This window comes from Aotus nancymaae, unplaced genomic scaffold (genome assembly GCF_030222135.1).
Source record: "Aotus nancymaae isolate 86718 unplaced genomic scaffold, 86718_ANA_hifiasm-v0.15.2.pri h1tg000021l, whole genome shotgun sequence".
Taxonomy (NCBI): Eukaryota; Metazoa; Chordata; class Mammalia; order Primates; family Aotidae; genus Aotus; species Aotus nancymaae.
In genome coordinates this window covers 10,860,105-10,877,652 of record NW_026988433.1, presented here as the reverse complement: position 1 = coordinate 10,877,652, position 17,548 = coordinate 10,860,105, and the positions used below count along the sequence as shown (strand labels likewise).

General features: G+C 49.2%; 1 protein-coding gene across 1 annotated transcript; it reads right to left on the bottom strand.

Annotated features, from left to right (window-relative positions):
* Window positions 1-11,232: 11,232 nt before the first annotated feature.
* IL31 (interleukin 31) lies at window positions 11,233-13,809 on the bottom strand. Its single transcript, XM_064379469.1, has 3 exons — window positions 13,680-13,809; window positions 13,484-13,629; window positions 11,233-11,940 (listed from the first exon to the last, which is right to left on the bottom strand). The coding sequence occupies exons 1-3, from the start codon at window positions 13,807-13,809 to the stop codon at window positions 11,611-11,613; spliced, it is 606 nt and encodes a 201-aa protein (XP_064235539.1). The 3' UTR covers window positions 11,233-11,610.
* Between the last annotated feature and the right edge of the window lie 3,739 nt (window positions 13,810-17,548).

Here is a 17,548-nt window from a genome sequence, read left to right as displayed (position 1 = left end):
TATGAACATGTACATGCACATATCCTGACCAAATCTAGGATTATCCCCTTAGGAAGTTCTGTGAGGAAGGAATACCAGGAGGGGGTTACTGCATGGAGACAGAATCCTTTTGTAAGGCTCTGATGCATGTTTCACAAGTGGCTGAGTGGACCTCTCTCACCCTCCGGCCTGCTCCCTTGTAAAGCTCTGCTGATGCGAAGGTACAAAAAACCTCCTGTTTATTTGTCTTTCTTAGTTACCTCTGTGGTTGAACAGAGTTTCACATTTACTGCCTATTTGATTTCTGGTTTTATATTTAAGCTTTTCTTTTTTTGTTGTTTTTTTGAAATGGAGTCTTGCTCTGTTGCGCGGGCTGGAGTGCAGTGGCACGATCTCGGATCACTGCAACTTCCAACTCCTGGGTTCAAGTGATTCTCATGCCTCCCGAGCAGCTGGGATTACAGGCACGCACATGTACCACCACACCCTGCCAAGCTTTTCTTTTTTTCTCTCTCCCCTCTCCGCCTTCTTTTCTCATCTGTCTCTCTTTATCTGATTACCTCTTCTATTTGCGTTTTCTTTTCTTTTCTTCTCTCTTTTTTTGAGACAGAGTCTTGCTCTGTCACCCAGGCTGGAGTGCATGATCTCGGCTCACTGCAACCTCTGCCTCCGGGGTTCAAGTGATTTTCCTGCCTCAGCCTCCCAAGGTGCTGGGATTACAGGCATGCACCACCACAGTCAGCTAATTTTTGTATTTTTAGTAGAGACAAGGTTTCACCGTGTTGGCCGGGATGCTCTCGATCTCCTGATCTCATGAGCTGCCTGCCTCAGCCTCCCAAAGGGCTGGGATTATAGGTGTGAGCCACTGCATCCGGCCTTTTTTTTGAGATGGAGTTTCGATCAGTCGCCCAGGCTGGCGTGCAATGGTGCGATTTTGGCTCACTGCAACCTCTGCCTTTCGGGTTCAAGCGATTCTCCTGCCTCAGTTTCTCAAGTAGCTGAGATTACAGGCCCCTGCCATCATGCCCTGCTAATTTTTGTATTTTTAGTAGCGACAGGGTTTCACCATGTTGGTCACGCTGGTCTTGAACTCCTGACCTTAGGTGATCCACCTGCCTCGGCCTCACAAAGTGCTGGGATTACACGCGTGAGACACCACACCAGGCCCTTTTAGCCTCTTTCTAGGTTTTGGCAGATTATCATAAAAATAAATTCTAGTGACTTGAGAGTTTGTGCTAGCTGTGTTCCAGGTAGCTTAGGATTCATCGCACTCACCCCTGTGGTCAGTTCTGTCCCATGTTTCGTCTTTCGGGAAAGGCAAATATGAATTGGGTTTTTTCCTCTTGCGTAGGCTGTGGTAGGTGATCTTGATGTACACGCAAATGTCTGCCCCTAATCTGCTTCTCTATCTCCTTTTGAAATTTTTCTTGTTTCTGAGAATCTGTGGGGAAAACAGGCATCAAGTCAAACGTTGCCATACGGGTAGACCCCCTGCATCAGGCCTCGGGGGCTTGCGCAAAAAACATCGATCCTGATGAATAGGCATGCTGATACAGGCTGCAACCTGGATGAACCTTGAGGACACCAGGCTAAGAGAAAGAAACAGCCATGGAAGGCCACATGTTATCGAGTCCATGTGTATGAAACGGCTAGACAGGCAAACCCAGGGAGGCAGGGAGTAGCTTAGTGGTTACTGGGGGCTGAGGCTAGGGAGGGATGGGAAGTGTCTGCTCATGAGTGCAAGGTTTCTTTCTTTTTCATTTTTTTTTTTTTTTTTTTTGTAGAGATGGGGTCTTGCTGTGTTTCCCAGGCTGGTCTCCAATTCCTGGGCTCAAGCGATCCTTCCACCTCAGCTTCCCGAAGTGCTGGGATTACAGGTGAGCTGCCTTGCCCAGCATGGTAGAGTTCCTTTTGGGGATGATAAAAATGTTCTGGAATTAGATAGTGGTGATGTGGCACAACTGTGACTATCTTGAAAAACATCAAACTATGGTGGCTTATGCCTGTAATCCCAGCACTTTAGGAGAGTGAGGTGAGAGGAAGGCACCAGCCCAGGAGTTCGAGACCAACCTACACAACATAGTGAGACCTCATCTGTATTTAAAAACACACACACATACAAAAGATATCCAGTTGTACACTTTATGTATGTATGTATTTATTGAGATGGCATCTCGCTCTGTCATCCAGGCTGGAGTGCAGTGGCACAATCTCAGCTCACTGCAACCTCTGTCTCCCAGGTTCAAACGATTCACCTGCCTCAGACTCTCGAGTTGCTGGGATTATAGGTGCACACCACCATGCCTGGATGATTTTTGTATTTTTAGCAGAGATAGGGTTTCACCACGTTGGCCAGGGTGGTCATGAACTCCTGACCTCAAGTGATCCACCCATCCCAGCCTTCCAAAGTGCTGGGATTACAGGCGTGAGCCACTGTGCCTGGCCCAAATGTACACTTTAAATGGGCTAACTTTAAAGCATATAAATTGTATGTTTGAAAAAACAATGTAAAATACTGATTCCGGGCCAGGCACAGTGGCACACACCTGTAATCCCAGTACTTTGGGAGGCCAAGATGGATGGATCACATGAGGTCTAGAGTTCATGACCAGCCTGGCCAACATGGTGAAACCCCGTCCCTACTAAAAATACAAAAATTAGCCAGGCATGGTGGTGTCCATCTGTAATCCCAGCTACTCAGGAGGCTAAAGGAGGTGAATCGCTGGAACTCGGGAGGCAGAGGCTGCAGTGAGCTGAGATTGCGTCACTGCACTCCAGCATGGGTGACAGAGCAAGATTCCATCCAAAAAAATTAAAAAAACTGATTCCAGGGCCCAGCCAAAATTACTAAATCAGAACCTCTGGTTGTAAACCCAGGAATGTGCATTTCAGCTCCCCGTCAGAAGTACTGGCTGTGCACTTTGTTTAAAAATCACTAAGCATTTCAAGACAGATGAGAACAGAGGGTGAAAACAAGCTCGGGGCCCTCTGAGCTCCAGGCCCCATGACTGAGTAGGTCACAGGCTCGAGAAGCCGCCGTCTCTGCAGCCCGGAATGACGCCTGCAAAGGACGGACGGAGCATTTGCTTAGCGGGTTTGCCTCTTCCTCCGAGGACCTGGAAGTGGGAGAGGAGAAATTAGCAACTTCAAAAGGTTTCCTCTCCCTCCAAGAGCAATGCGGTGGTTTTAGTGAGAAGAGTGCAGCGGAGTCCCCCAGCTGAGTCATCTCCAGAACTGCGGGCTTTCAGTGACAGATGGAGAAAGGCTGAGTCTGCGCGAGATCTGCGAGCGCTCCTAGGTCAGTCCATCAGTCTGTCGGCACTGAATGACTCTTCTGGCCAGTAGAAGCAGAACGGGAGTTCATTAAAGGAGACCAGGTGGCTCGCAGAATCGCTGCGAGCCTGTTGCTCATGGGAACCCCTCTGGGGTGGGGGCACCAGGCGGCCACCAGGCAGCCCCTGTTCCTCCAGAGAGGGGATCTTGTTGCAATTGCCACCTCTCCCTGCAAGAAGCACTGCCACCATCTCTGCTGCTCGTGTCACCAGCGTCTGATCTGAAGTCCGATTGCATTGCCACAGTCTTATGCCCACAGCCTAGCGACGAGGGAGGCTGGGAAGGCAGGTGTCACATTTCAGCTTCTGCAGCAGACAGCAGGCCCTGCTGCACCAAACAGTCCTTACCCAGAGTGGGCACGCGTCAAGCTTCTATTCAACTCAGTGCTGAGGGAATCAGCATAACACAGCTGAGGCTACTATTGGCCTCTCATCTTCCTGTCTGTCTGTCTGTGGTCAGTGGGGACAAAGAATGCCAGAAGCAAACAGCTTTGTTAGATGGAAAGTTAATGGCCTACATTAACACAATACAAATGTCAACACAACCTTTGGAGTCATCTTCTCTACTTGGTAGAGATCATTTGCATCTTATCTGTTGTCTCTAAGTTGAAAGACCCTGGGGCCTAATGAGTAAAAAACAGTACGTCAAACAAAGTTTGCAACGCCATCTAACAGAACTTCCTGCCGTAAGGGAGAAGTTCTGCGTCTGTGCTGTCTAATAATGTCACCTCTAGCCCCTGCAGCTGTCGAGTACTCAAGATGTGAGCGACACTGAGGAACTGAATTTTTTTTATGTTTTTTTTTTATTTTTTGAAATGGAGTCTCACTCTGTCGCCAGGCTGGAGTGTAGTGTTAGACCATGATCGCTATCGTAACCCTACTTAACCTGTACTTTTATATACGCCGAATTTACTCCATCTCAATGACAATATTCCCCACATCTAATAATATGAAAATAAAATGACAGTTTGGAAACACAAAACCCGTACTACTCCTCCCCCTACTAACCATTTCTTCTACCCTCCTCTTACCCATCTTGCCATTAATATTAACTATAACTTAGAGATTTAGGTTAAATAAGACCAAGGGGACTGGGGGCGGTGGCTCACACCTGTAATCCCAGCACTTTGGGAGGCCATGGCGGGTGGATCAGGAGGTCAGGAGTTTGAGACCAGCCTGACCAACATGGTGAAACCCTGTCTCTACTAAACGTACAAAAATTAGCCCGGCGTGGTGGCGTGCATCTGGAGTCCCAGCTACTCAGGAGGCTGAGGCAGGAGAATCGCTTGAACCTGGGAGGCGGAGGTTGCAGTGAGCTGAGAGTGTACCACTGCACTCCAGCCTGGGATACAGAATGAGACTCTGTCTCAAAAAAAAAAAAAAAAAAAAAGACCAGGCCAGGTGGGGTGGCTCGTGCCTGTAATCCCACCACTTTGGGAGGCCGAGGTGGGTGGATCACCTGAGGTGAGGAGTTCGAGACCAGCCTGACCAACAAGGCTAAACCCCGACTCTCTGAAAAAAAAAAGAAAAAAAAAAGACCAAGGGCCTTCAACACCTTTAGTAAGTAAATTACACTTAATTTCTGTAACAGACCTAAGGACTGCAAGACTCTATTCTGCATCAATTGAACGCAAATCAACCACTTTCATTAAGCTAAACCTTTGCTAGATTGGTGGAATTCAAACCCAGGAAAACTTAGTTAACAGCTAAACACCCCAATCACCTGGCTTCAATCTACTTCTCCAGCCCTTGCCGGGACAAAGGCAGGAGAAGCCCTGGCGGGATTGAAGTTGCTCCTTTGAATTTGTAATTCAACGTGACAGGTCACCTCAGGGCTGGTCAAAAGGGGCCTTGACTTGTGTCTTTAGCTTGACAGTCTAATGCTTACTCAGCCATTTTACTTTTTTTCCACTTACGTTCATCAAACGTTGATTGTTTTTAACTAACCACAAAGATGTCGGAACACTCACTATACCCGCTATTCCGAGCATGAGCGGGGAGAGGGGGCACCGCCTTCAGCCTTCTAATTCGAGCAGAATTAGGCCAGCCGGGAACTCTGCTAGGAGATGATCAGATCTATAATGTTATTGCCTCTGCCCATGCATTTGTCATCATCTTCTTTATAGTCATACCAATTGTAATTGAGGGTTTTGGCAACTGACTGGTCCCTCTGATAATTGGTGCATCCAATATGGCATTTCCCCCGATAAATAATGAGCTCTGACCTCTTCCCCACTCTTTCCTACTCCTGCTTGCATCCTTAGTAGTAGAAACTGGTGCGGGAACTGGGATTATCCCTTTAGCAGGAAACCCAGCACATGCAGGAGCCTCTGTGGATCTGACTGTCTTCTCGCTCCACTTGGCATGTGTTTCTTCTATTTTAGGGGCATTAACTTTAATACTACAATTATTAACATAAAATCCCCAGCCGGCCGGGCATGGTGGCTCACACCTTTAATCCCAGCACTTTGGGAGGCCAAGGCGGGTGGATGACAAGGTTAAGAGATCCAGACCATCCTGGCCAACATGGTGAAATCCCATCTCTACTAAAAATACAAAATTAGCTGGGTGTGGTGGTGCGCACCTGTAATCCCAGCTACTTGGGAAACTGAGGCAGGAGAATTGCTTGAACCCAGAAGGCGGAGGTTGCAGTGAGCCGAGGTTATGCCACTGCACTCCAGCCTGGTGCCTGACACCTGGCGACGGAGCAAGACTGTCTCAAAAAAAAAAAACAGCCATATCTACCATGTTGGCCAGGCAGTTCTCAACTTCTGACCTCAGGTGATCCACCCACTTTGACCTCCCAAAGTGCAGTATAAGCCACTGCATTCAGCCAAAAAAAAAAAAGGTTTTAAATGATTTTTTAAAAAAACAGAGGTGGGAGGCCAGGCAGGGTGACTCACATCTATAATCCGGGCACTTTGGGAGGCCGAGGCTGGCAGATCACCTGAGGTCAGGAGTTTGAGACCAGCCTGACTAACATGGTGAAATGCTGTCTCTACTAAAAATACAAAAATTAGCCAGGCATAGTGGCGGGCACCTGTAATCCCAGCTACTTGGGAGGCTGAGGCAGGTGAATCTCTTGAACCTGGGAGGCGGAGATTGCGGTGAGCTGAGATTGCAATATTGCACTCCAACCTGCACAACAAAGACAGGTCCAGCTCAAAAATAAAATAAAATCAAGGTGAGAAGCCTGGGCGAGGTGGCTCACGCCTGTGATTCCAGCACTTTGGGAGGCTGAGGCTGGTGGATCACAAAGGTCAGGAATTCGAGACCAGCCTGGCCAACGTAGTAAGACCCTGCCTCTACCAGAAATACAAAATTAGCTGGGGGTGGTGGTGCATGCCTGTAATCCCAGCTACTTGGGAGGCTGAGACAGGAGAATTACTTGAACTCAGAAGGCGGAGGTTGCAGTGAGCTGAGATCGTGCCATTGTACTCCAGCCTGGGCAACAAAGGCATAACTCCATCTCAAAAAACAAAAAAAAGAAAGAAAGAAAATAGAGGTGGGATCTCGCCATGTTGCCCAGGCTGCTCTCAAACTCCTGAGCTCAAGTGATCCACCCGCCTCAGCCTCCTAAAGCATTGGGATTACAGGGGTGAGCCACAGCACCTGGCCTATTTTAAGTAATTTTAGATTTATAGAAAAGTTATAGACAGTACAGAGTTCCCCTACACCCTGCACCCAGCTTCCTTTTACGTAACTGCACTTTTATCAAAACTAAGCGATTAACACTCGTACGACATTAATAACTAGACTAGCAGCTGGCTTTGAATTTTCTCCCGTTTTTTCACCAATGTCTGTTTTCTGGTCCAAGAGTCAGTCCAGGTTCCCACATTCTGCTTAGTCCTCGTATCTTGTTAGTCTCGTTAGACGCTTTCTTAGCCCCTCCTTGTTTGTCGTGACCCTGACACTTTGGAAGAGTGCCGGTCAGGGGTTTTGTGAAATGACGCTTGGTTGGGCTTGGCTGGTGTTTTCTCCTGATGGGACTGGGATGGTGGGTTTGGAAGATCACAGAGAGATGAGGGAGGTGCCTTCTCATCGTGTCACCTGAGGGTGTGTGATACCCAAGTGCCGGGCAACATTAACCTGGATCGCTGGCTGGAGGTGGCGTCTACCACGCATCTCCCCCGTCTCCTTGTAGTATTCCCTCTTGTGCTCTGTCCTTTTTTTTTTTTTTTTTTTGAGACAGAGTCTGTCACCAGGCTGGAGTGCAATGGTGCGATGTTGGCTCACCACAACCTCTGACTCCCTGGGTTCAAGTGATTCTCCTGCCTCAGCCTCCCAAGTAGCTGGGACTACAGGCGTGTGCTGCCACGCCCAGCTAATTCTTGTATTTTTAGTAGAGATGGGATTTCACCACGTTGGCCAGGATGGTCTCCATCTCTTGACCTCATGATCCTCCCACCTCAGCCTCCCAAAGTTCTGGGATTATAGGCGTGAGCCACTGTGTTCAACCTGCGCTCTGTTCTTTAGAAGAGAGTCACTAAGTCCTACCCACCTTCAAGGGGAGGGGAGAATATTTGTGGACATGTGTTAAAGCCACCACCATGGTTTGAAGGCAGATTCTTTTAGGCTGTGCAAATTTCCTGTTTCTCCTTAAAGTTCCACCTGCTAACTTTAGCATTCTCCTGTGGATTCTGCCTGAGGCGGTTATTACTGTGGTGCTCTAATGATGATTTTCTATTTCCCTCATTCCTTCTGTATTTATGATTTATTAGTTAGAATGCTGTAAGGAACATTTGTATCATTTTCCCCGTTTATTCATCTTGTCAAACATTTATTTTTTGTTTTTTTTTTTGTTTTGTTTTGGTTTTGTTTTTGAGGCAGGGTCTCACTCTATTGCCCAGGCTGGAGGACAGTGGCACCATCTCAGCTCACTGTAACCTCCGCCTCTCGGGTTCGAGCAAGTCGTGCCTCAGCCTCCCGAGTAGCTGAAATTACAGGTGTGAACCACGACACCCAGCTAATTTTTGTATTTTTGTGGAGATGGGGTTTCGCCATGTTGCCCAGGCTGGTCACGAACTCCTGACCTCAAGTGATGCTCCTACCTTGGTCTCCCAAAGTGCTGGGATTACAGGTATGAGCTACCATGCCTGGCCCAACTATTTGTTTATATCACAATGAACTTGTAGATATTTACTTTACTCTTTGAAAGGACATATGGCCATTTTTTTGCCTTATTTCCCAGTTTTAGATAATGTTTCTAATACGAGTAAAGGTGTTCTGATGTAGGGCAGTCAAAAGAGAGATAGCGCCGGGCGCGGTGGCTCACGCCTGTAATCCCAGCACTTTGGGAGGCCGAGGCAGGTGGATCACGAGGTCAAGAGATCGAGACCATCCTGGTCAACATGATGAAACCCCGTCTCTACTAAAAATACAAAAAATTAGCTGGGCATGGTGGTACATGCCTGTAATCCCAGCTACTCAGGAGGCTGAGGCAGGAGAATTGCCTGAACCCAGGAGGCAGAGGTTGCGGTGAGCCGAGATCGTGCCATTGCACTCCAGCCTGGGTAACAAGAGCAAAACTCCGTCTGCAGAAAAAAAAAAAAAAAGAGAGAGATAGAAGTCTGCTACAGTGGTTGTTTTCTGGAAAGATCACCAAAACCTTGTTACTGGAGGCTAGGATATCTGGGGGCTTTAAAGCCTGCTACAGGGATGGGTGTGGTGGCTCACGCCTGTAATCCCTGCACTTTGGGAAGCCGAGGCAAGTGGATCACTTGAGGTCAGGAGTTCGAGACCACCTGACCAATATGGCAAAACCCCATCTCTACTAAAAATACAAAAATTAGCATGGTGTCTTGAGCCTGCTGTCCCAGCTACTTGGAATGCTGAGGCAGGAAAATCGCTTGAACCTGGGAGGTGGAGATTGCAGTGAGCCAAGATCGTACCACTTCACTCTAGCCTGAGTGACAGAGTAAAACTCTGTCACACACACATGCAAAAAAAGCCTGCTAGGGGACTGCAGTAGAAATACCTACAAGAGGCCAAGCGCAGTGGCTCATGCCTATAGTCCCAGAACTTTGAGAGGCGAGATGGGTGGATCACAAGGTCAGGAGTTCAAGACCAGCCTGACCAAGATGGTGAAACACCATCTCTACTAAAAATATAAAAATTAGCTGGGTAGGGTGGCAGGCACCTGTAATCCCAGTTATTCAGGGGGCTGAGGCAGGAGAATCGCTTGAACCTGTGCAACAGAGATTGCAGTGAGCCGAGATCACGCCACTGCACTCCAACCTGAGCGACAGAGTGAGACTCTTGTCTCAAAAAAAAAGAAATACCTACAAGAGTAAAACTGAAAAGTCCAAGGCTGAACTGCATGTCTCAGAGTCCTGACCACATCACCCCTTACATATGCAAACCACACCTCTTGGGTCCTCAGTTTCCCCAGAGATAAGATGAAGATATCGGTGCTGGTAGACTCAAGGTTAGTGGTTCTCAAACTCGAGGGTGTCTTAGAATCCCCTGGAGGGTTCCATAAAGCCCAGATTGCTGGCTCTACCCACAGACCTTCTGATTCAGTAGGTCTGGGGTGAGACCTGAAGACTTACATTTCTAAAACGCTGCCAGAGGCTGCTGCTGCTGCTGCTGGGGCAGAGACCCCGCTTTGAGTCTGAGTGAGCTCTCAGAAGCTTTAAGAGTTTGGGACTTAACACTGATTCAAATGACAAATTCTTTGAACCTGGCTATCAAGAAGTCCCCTAGGCACTGAAAACCAAGTGAGGAGTTGTGCCCAGGACACTGTAAGATTGCTGCATGCCACACCTGGCATCGAGGGCCTGTGAGACCCAGCCACTGCCCAGGGAGGAACAAAGCCTGGGTAAGGCGGAGAAGCCCAAGCTGGAATCTGGGCTCTACCCCTTAACAGTGGTGTGGCCTTGAACAAGTGACTAACAGACTTCCTGCCTCAGTTTCCCTATCTATGAGAAGAGGATGGTACTTAACATGTCCTGGCATAAAGAAAATGCTCAATGAGTGTTTATTGCTACTAGGATTACACTTCGCCTCTGGAGTGCGGTGGTGCTGTCCTAGCTCACTGCAACCTCGGATTCCTGGGTTCAAGCAATCCTCCCACCTCAGCCTCCCAAGTAGCACACCACCATGTCTGGCTATTTTTTTTTTTTTTTAGAGATGGGATCTTGCTATGTTGCCCAGGCTGGTCTGAAACTCCTGGCCTCAAGCAGTCCTCGAGCCTCAGCTTCCCAAAATGCTAGGATATCTGATCCGTTGCAACCCTGTGAAGCTGTGGCCATCACCAACACCATGTCCAGACGAAACTAGCCACTGCGCCCGGCCAGGATCATTATTATTTTTTCTTTCTTTTTTTACTTTCTTTTTTCTTTTTTTTTTCTTGAGACGGAGTTTCACTCTTGTTACCCAGGCTGGAGTGCAATGGCGCGATCTCGGCTCACTGCAACCTCCATCTCCTGGGTTCAAGCAATTCTCCTGCGTCAGCCTCCCGAGTAGCTGGGACTACAGGCATGCGCCACCATGACCAGCCAATTTTTGTATTTTTAGTAGAGACGGGGTTTCATCATGTTGACCAGGATGGTCTCGATCTCTTGACCTCGTGATCCACCCGTCTCAGCCTCCCGAAGTGCTGGGATTATAGGCGTAAGCCACCGTGCCCAGCCTTCTTTCTTTTTTTAAATAGAGATGGGGTCTCACTATGTTACCCAGGCTGGCCTTGAACTCCTGGGCTCAAGTGATCCTCCTGCCTTGATCTCCCAAAGTGCTGGGATTATAGGTGTGAGCCATGGTGCCCGGCTCAGGGTCATTATTTTTTTACTGAGCCCGTCCAGTGGGGAGAAATGATAGTGGTAGAATTGATGCCTCTTTCTAGCGCATGTCCGTCTGCCCTCTGCCACAACTCTACCCAGCTTGGTGTCCCATTTGCTAATTTCAAGCCCTTCATCACAGATTATGAGAAAAATTCAATACAGTTTATTAAACAGATTGCAAGGGCCCTCCCAAGAAGCATTAACAACTCTTCGTATAATGAATTTGTTGGTATTAACATAGCTGCCACCTCCCGCTGTCACAAGGGTATAATAAGTAAGATTTAAGCCTGCAGAAGAAAACCATTCCATAAATACCAAGACTAATAACAATAGCATAATGTTTTTCAAGGTAATCCACAAATTTACATCTCAGCCCTCCCAGGACTAGCCCATCTGAGGGGTCACTGAGATTACTGGAAAAATATACTTTAGGAATCATGGCAGAGTTTCCGCATATAGCTGCCGGTCATATTTTTAAGGCTGCTTAAGTTCCTGCCATTCCAGAAGGAATAGATGCCTTAGGTGGTGGCCTGCTGGGCTCCAGAGGTCAATGATTTTAATGCGAGGTCCATGCACTCTGAAAACTGCTGAAAAATAGTCAGGATGAAGCGTTTACGTTCAAAGGTGTCTGTTGGCACAGAAATGTTTGTTTCTGGTACATCTCGAAATATGAGTTTGTCGAGTTGCTCTATGATTTCATCAATAACAGATTTGCTGTCTACCTGACTGATCACCTTGAGATATGCCCGGATGGCTAAGCTGTGGATATTGTTTGGCGGCTGGGCGTCGGGGATGAAACACGGCAGCGTGTAGTTCTGGGACACGGGCACCCGCTTCTCTTCCTCCACCTGTGGAATGAGGAGAAATGGTGAGTGCTGGGTTTGCAATAACAGCTGAAAGTCTCAGCAGCGAATGTTTGCATGCTTCCTCCGTGACCCGCCTGGTTGATATATTTATCTGACCAGTGTCACAACCCTATGAGGCTGTGCCACCCCCAACCCCATTTCCAGACAAAACTAGAGCTTAGGTGGCCGCAGTCCTGAAGCCTGTGCTCAGAACCGCTGCTCCATCCAGCTGAGGCGTCCCCAGCCTTCCAGAAGCCACGCTGACGTACCCAGGGAGGTGGGAATTGGAGCACATCTGGCCTTCCATGGCAGCTCCCTGCCCTGTGGGACTCTGTGTTGAAGCCTCACACGCCCCACTTATAGAGGAGAGTGTTAGGCTTGTCCAGGAAGGCCTCCGAGATGCAAGGAAGAGTTTTTCCAAACAAGCCAAGGAGTCCGGACCACTCCCTCCCTTCCCTCTTCCTAAGGACTAACCGTTTTTGGGTCAGATCAAATTGCTAGCAACACCTCACTCACCAACCTGAACTGCCCAGTCACCTTTGCTTGGTAACAACCTCAGCCTTTTATAAAAGCCAAGGCTGAAGTCTAAATGCCAAGGTAGGGCCGGGCTCGATGGCTCACACCTGTAATCCCAGCACTTTGGGAGGCCAAGGTGGGCAGATCACAGGGTCAAGAGATGGAGACCATCCTGACAAACATGGTGAAATTCTGTCTCTATTAGTAAAAAATACAAATATTAGCTGGGCGTGGTGGCACGTGCCTGTAGTCCCAGCTACTCAGAAGGCTGAGGCAGGAGAATCACTTGAACCTGGGAGGCAGAGGTTGCAGTGAGCCGAGATTGCACCACTGCACTCCAGCCTGGGCAACAGTTAGACTGTCTCAAAAAAAAAAAATGCCAAGGTAGATGAGAAGGGTAATGCCAATTTTATGAATTGTTTCCAAGTTTGGGTATTTGTTCATTGGACAAAGCTATCTTGTCTGGGTGCAGTGGCTCACGCCTGTAATCCCAGCACTTTGGGAGCCTAAGGCGGGTGGATCAGAGGTCAGGAGATCGAGACCATCCTGGCCAATATGGTGAAACCCCGTCTCTACTAAAATACAAAAATTAGCTGGGTGTGGTGGCACGCATCTGTAATCCCAGCTACTCGGGAGGCTGAGGCAGGAGATTCCCTTAAACCAGGGAGTCGGAGGTCGCAGTGAGCCAAGATCGCACCATAGCACTCCAGCCTGGTGACAGAGGGAGACTTGGTCTCAAAAAAAAAAAGCCATCTTCATCTGTCTAGTTGCCCCCATCCGTTCCTGGCATAGCTACGGACCCAGCTTCAGGTCTGAAGAGAGGACCTCTTTGGAGAGCAATGGAAGGCTTTTTTTTTTTTTTTAGAGATGGGGTTTCACCTTGTTGGTCAGGGTGGTTTTGAACTCCTGACCTCAGGTGATCCACCCACCTCGGCCTCCCAAAGTGCTGGGATTACAGGCATGAGCCACCGCGCCCGGCGGAAGGTATTTTTAAAACATGGTTTGGAAAAGAAATCTCTACGGCACTCACGTCTTTCAAAAGTATCTTCGACAGGAGCTGCAGTTCCTCAACTACTTTCTGTACCTCGCTTGGTTGTGGCGAATGGACAGGCAGCGTGTGGCAGGCCAGCCAGCTTCCCAGGCAGCAGAGCAGGAACAGCACAGACGTGGCGGGGCCTGAGGAGAGAACGATGTGGTGAGCACATGCCTCACACACCCCTGCCCACCCCGGCTCCATCCCTCCAGCCGCTGCTGAGCCATCCCTGGGGCGAGTGCTTCCAGAATCTTCCTGGCGACATAGATGACGCCCAAGACTTCGGAAGCGCCAGGACCAGTGATACCTGAGTGAGCGGCCATGGCGAGACAGCGTCAGGCTGGCTTCGGTGGGGGCACTGGGGCCAGATGTGTTAGCCATGGCTGCCTGGAGATATATAAAGCGCCAGGCCGAGGAGGAAGAGCCGTCAGCGTCCTGCCCGTGGCAAAACCACTACTCAGCTTTAAGTTCTGCCAGTCATGGGGAGTGAAAGGGCTGGAAGGAAATTGCTGAGGTTACCCTCAAGGTGGGCAGATGCCTGACTCAGCGCAGATACGCACAGACTTCTCAGGAAGGCACATGCATCTTTGCCTTTTCTTCTTGGAAGCAGCCTGTTGATTTGACTAGACAAAATTTTGAAGCCCAGCATTGACAGACACGATCTACCACCAAGGAACGGGTGACCTACGGGGGTTCACGGCCAGGGTCCACAAGGAATTTCTGGGGAGGAAATGCGAAGCCGGCATAAGGTGCGCAGAATGTGGTATCTCTGGAAATTTCTGCAGCCTATGCCCACGCCGGTATGAGGGACCGCCCCGTAGCTGCTGTGGGTGTGGCGGGTCGAAGGCTCCACCTCAACTCTGTGTGGCCTTGGACGTCACTGGACTCTCCGCCATGGCTCTGCAACCTCAGGGCCCAGAACCAGAGACTGTTGCTCCAGAGTTATTGGTTGAAATCCTTGTTCATATGGCCTTGAACTCCTGATCTCGAGATCTGCCTTGGCCTCCCAAAGTGCTGGGATTACAAGTGTGAGCCACCGTGCCCGGCCTCAATTTTTGTATTTTTAGTAGAGATGGGGTTTCACCATGTTGGGAGGAGGTCGATCTGGGAGGCCCGTGGAACCCAAGATACACAGAGGGACACAGCCAGGAAGCCCCGCCACCCTTCACCCCAAGGCCCCCTGCAGCCACCACTGGCTTTTGCTTTACTTCCCAAACTGCCACACTATGGCTTTCACCACCCCAATAATTTAATCAAAATCCTCTAGCGAAGTCCATGGTAGGCATGACTTTCATCCACAGGTGTTCACTACCGTAATTCTGTTGCATTGCCTGGCAAATGGATTTTGTAGATGTAGTCATAGTTACCAATCAGTTTACCTAAGATAGAGACATTATCCTGGGTTCCCTGGCAGGCCCCAATGCAATCCCATGAGCCCATAAAGCAGAAGAGGGAGTTGGAGAGATTCCGAGAGAGAGAAGGGCTCGCCTGCCGTTGCTGGCTTGAAGATGGAGGGGGTGGCGTGAAAAGTTCGAGAAGGAAATAATTTGGTCAATAACCACTGAGCTTGGAAGAGGATGCTGAACCCTAGATGAGAACCCTAGCCAGCCAGCACTTTTATTTTAGCTCAGTGAGTCCCTGAGCAAAGAAGCTATCCACAGCATGCTAGGATTGACCTACAGACACTATGAGAAAGAAAGAGTGTGTGTGTGTGTGTGTGTATGTGTGTGCGTGTGTGTGTGTGTGTAATGGACAGCATCTTGCTCTGACACTCAGGCTGGAGTGCAGTGGTGTGATCATGGCTCACTGCAGCTTTGACCTTCCAGACTCAAGTAGCTCTCCTACCTCAGCCTCCCAAGTAGCTGGGACTATAGGCCCACACCACCATGCCTGGCTAATTTTTGTATTTTTGTAGTGATGGGGTCTCACTATGTTGGCCAGGCTGATGTTGAACTCCTGAACTCAAGCAATCCCGCCTCAGTCCCAAAGTGCTGGATCACAGGCACGAACCACTGCACCTGGTCACATTTGTGTTTTTTTTTTTTTTTAATTTTTATTTTTTTATTATTATTTTGTGATGGGGTCTGGCTCTGTTGCCCAGGCTGGAGTACAGTGGCATAATCTTGGCTCACTACAACCTCTGCCTCCTGGGTTAAAGTGATTCTCCTGCCCTAGCCTCCTGAGTAGCTGGGATTACAGGCGTAAGCCGCCATGCCTGGCTAATATTTGTATTTTTAGTAGAGACAGGGTTTCACCATGTTGGCCAGGCTGGTCTCAAACTCCTGACCTCAAGTGATCCACCCACCTCAGCCTCCCAAAGTGCTGGGATTACAGGTGAGAGCCACTACGCCCGGCCGCATTTGTAGATTTAAACTGCTGTTTGTGCTATTTGTTATGGCAGCAATGGAGAACTAATACAGACCCAGAGACTGCATGTTGTCAGCCTTACCGGGGTTTCAGCCTTCATTTTACGTCACCCTCTATGGCATGAAACGTTACCAACCACTTCCACGTTCGTGACAAGCCCTTGTTCCTCTCCTGTAACGCCTTTCCAACCCATTTCGCCCCTCTCCCCAGCTCCACGGTCTCCACCAGCGATCTGGATTCCTCACACTTCAGTGTCTGTCTCCTTCACTCTCCAGACCTGAATGTCCACCTGAATGTCCCACTGGCACCTCCAAATCAACATGCCCAAAGTGGGTGAGAACAGGGCAATAGTGACGTGGATGGATCGTGGAGATGTTGAGCAGGGAAAGTACGTAAGAGGCGGTTTTTTTGTTTTTTTGAGACTGAGTTTCATGACGGAGTTGCCCAGGCTGGAGTGCAATGGCATGATCTCGGCTCACCGCAACCTCCACCTCCCAGGTTCAGGCGTTTCTCCTGCCTCGGCCTCCCATGTAGCTGGGATTATAGGCATGTGCCCCCACACCCGGCTAATTTTGTATGTTTAGTAGAGACGGAGTTTCTCCATGTTGGCCGGGCTGGTCTCAAATCCCCGACCTCAAGTGATCTGCCCACCTCGGCCTCCCAAAATGTTGGGATTACAGGTGTGAGCCACGGCACCTGGCCAGAGGTGGCATTTGATTGGATATGGGGATAGTGGTGAGGGAAGAGTTGAGGGTGACTTCTAGGTTTCTTGTTTGGGCAGCTGGATGAATGATATTTATCCAAATATCAAACTGAGAGCATCACAGGCCTAAGGCCTTTGGGGCTTGGGTGAGGTGATGAATTTCGACTCTTTGCTTGTTGGTTGGCTGGGTTTTGTTTTCTTTTCTTTAAGAGGCAAAGTCTCACCGGGTGCGGTGGCTCACGCCTGTAATCCCAGCACTTTGGGAGGCCGAGGTGGGTGGATCACGAGGTCAAGAGATCGAGACCATCCTGGTCAACATGGTGAAACCCCGTCTGTACTAAAAATACAAAAAATTAGCTGGGCATGGTGGTGCGTGCCTGTAATCCCAGCTACTCAGGAGGCTGAGGCAGGAGAATTGCCTGAACCCAGGAGGCGGAGGTTGCTGTGAGCCGAGATTGCGCCATTGCACTCCAGCCTGGGTAACAAGAGTGAAACTCCATCTCAAAAAAAAAAAAAAAAAGAGGCAAAGTCTCACCCTGCCACCCAGGCTAGAGTGCAGTGGTGCCATCACAGCTCACTGCAGCCTCAAACTCCTAGGCTTAAGTGATCCTCCTGCCTTAGCCTCCTGTGTAGCTGGGCTACAGGCACACAGCACACCGTCATGCCTGGCTAATTTTTTAACTTTAATTTTTGTAGAAATAAGATCCTACTATGTTGCCCAGGCTGGTCTTGAACTGGGCTCAAGCAATCTACCCACCTTGGCTTTCCAAAGTGCTGGGGCTACAGGTGTGAACCACACACCCAGCCTAATTCAGTTTGTTTGTTTTTGAGACTGAGTCTCACTCTCACTCAGTCTGGAGTAAAGTGGCCCAATCTCGGCTCACTGCAACCTCCACCTCCCGGGTTCAAGGGATTCTCCTGCCTCAGCCTCCGGAGTAACTGGGATTACAGGTGCCTGCCACCATGCCTGGCTAATTTTTGTATTTTTGGTA

Coding starts and splice junctions, on each gene's coding strand:
- IL31 (XM_064379469.1), bottom strand. CDS start 13,809: ATGGCCGCTCACTCAGGTATCACTGGTCCTGGCGCTTCCGAAGTCTTG. Junction 13,630..13,679: donor GCTGGAGGGATGGAGCCGGG/GTGGGCAGGGGT, acceptor TTCTCTCCTCAG/GCCCCGCCACGTCTGTGCTG. Junction 11,941..13,483: donor CGAAGATACTTTTGAAAGAC/GTGAGTGCCGTA, acceptor CTCATTCCACAG/GTGGAGGAAGAGAAGCGGGT.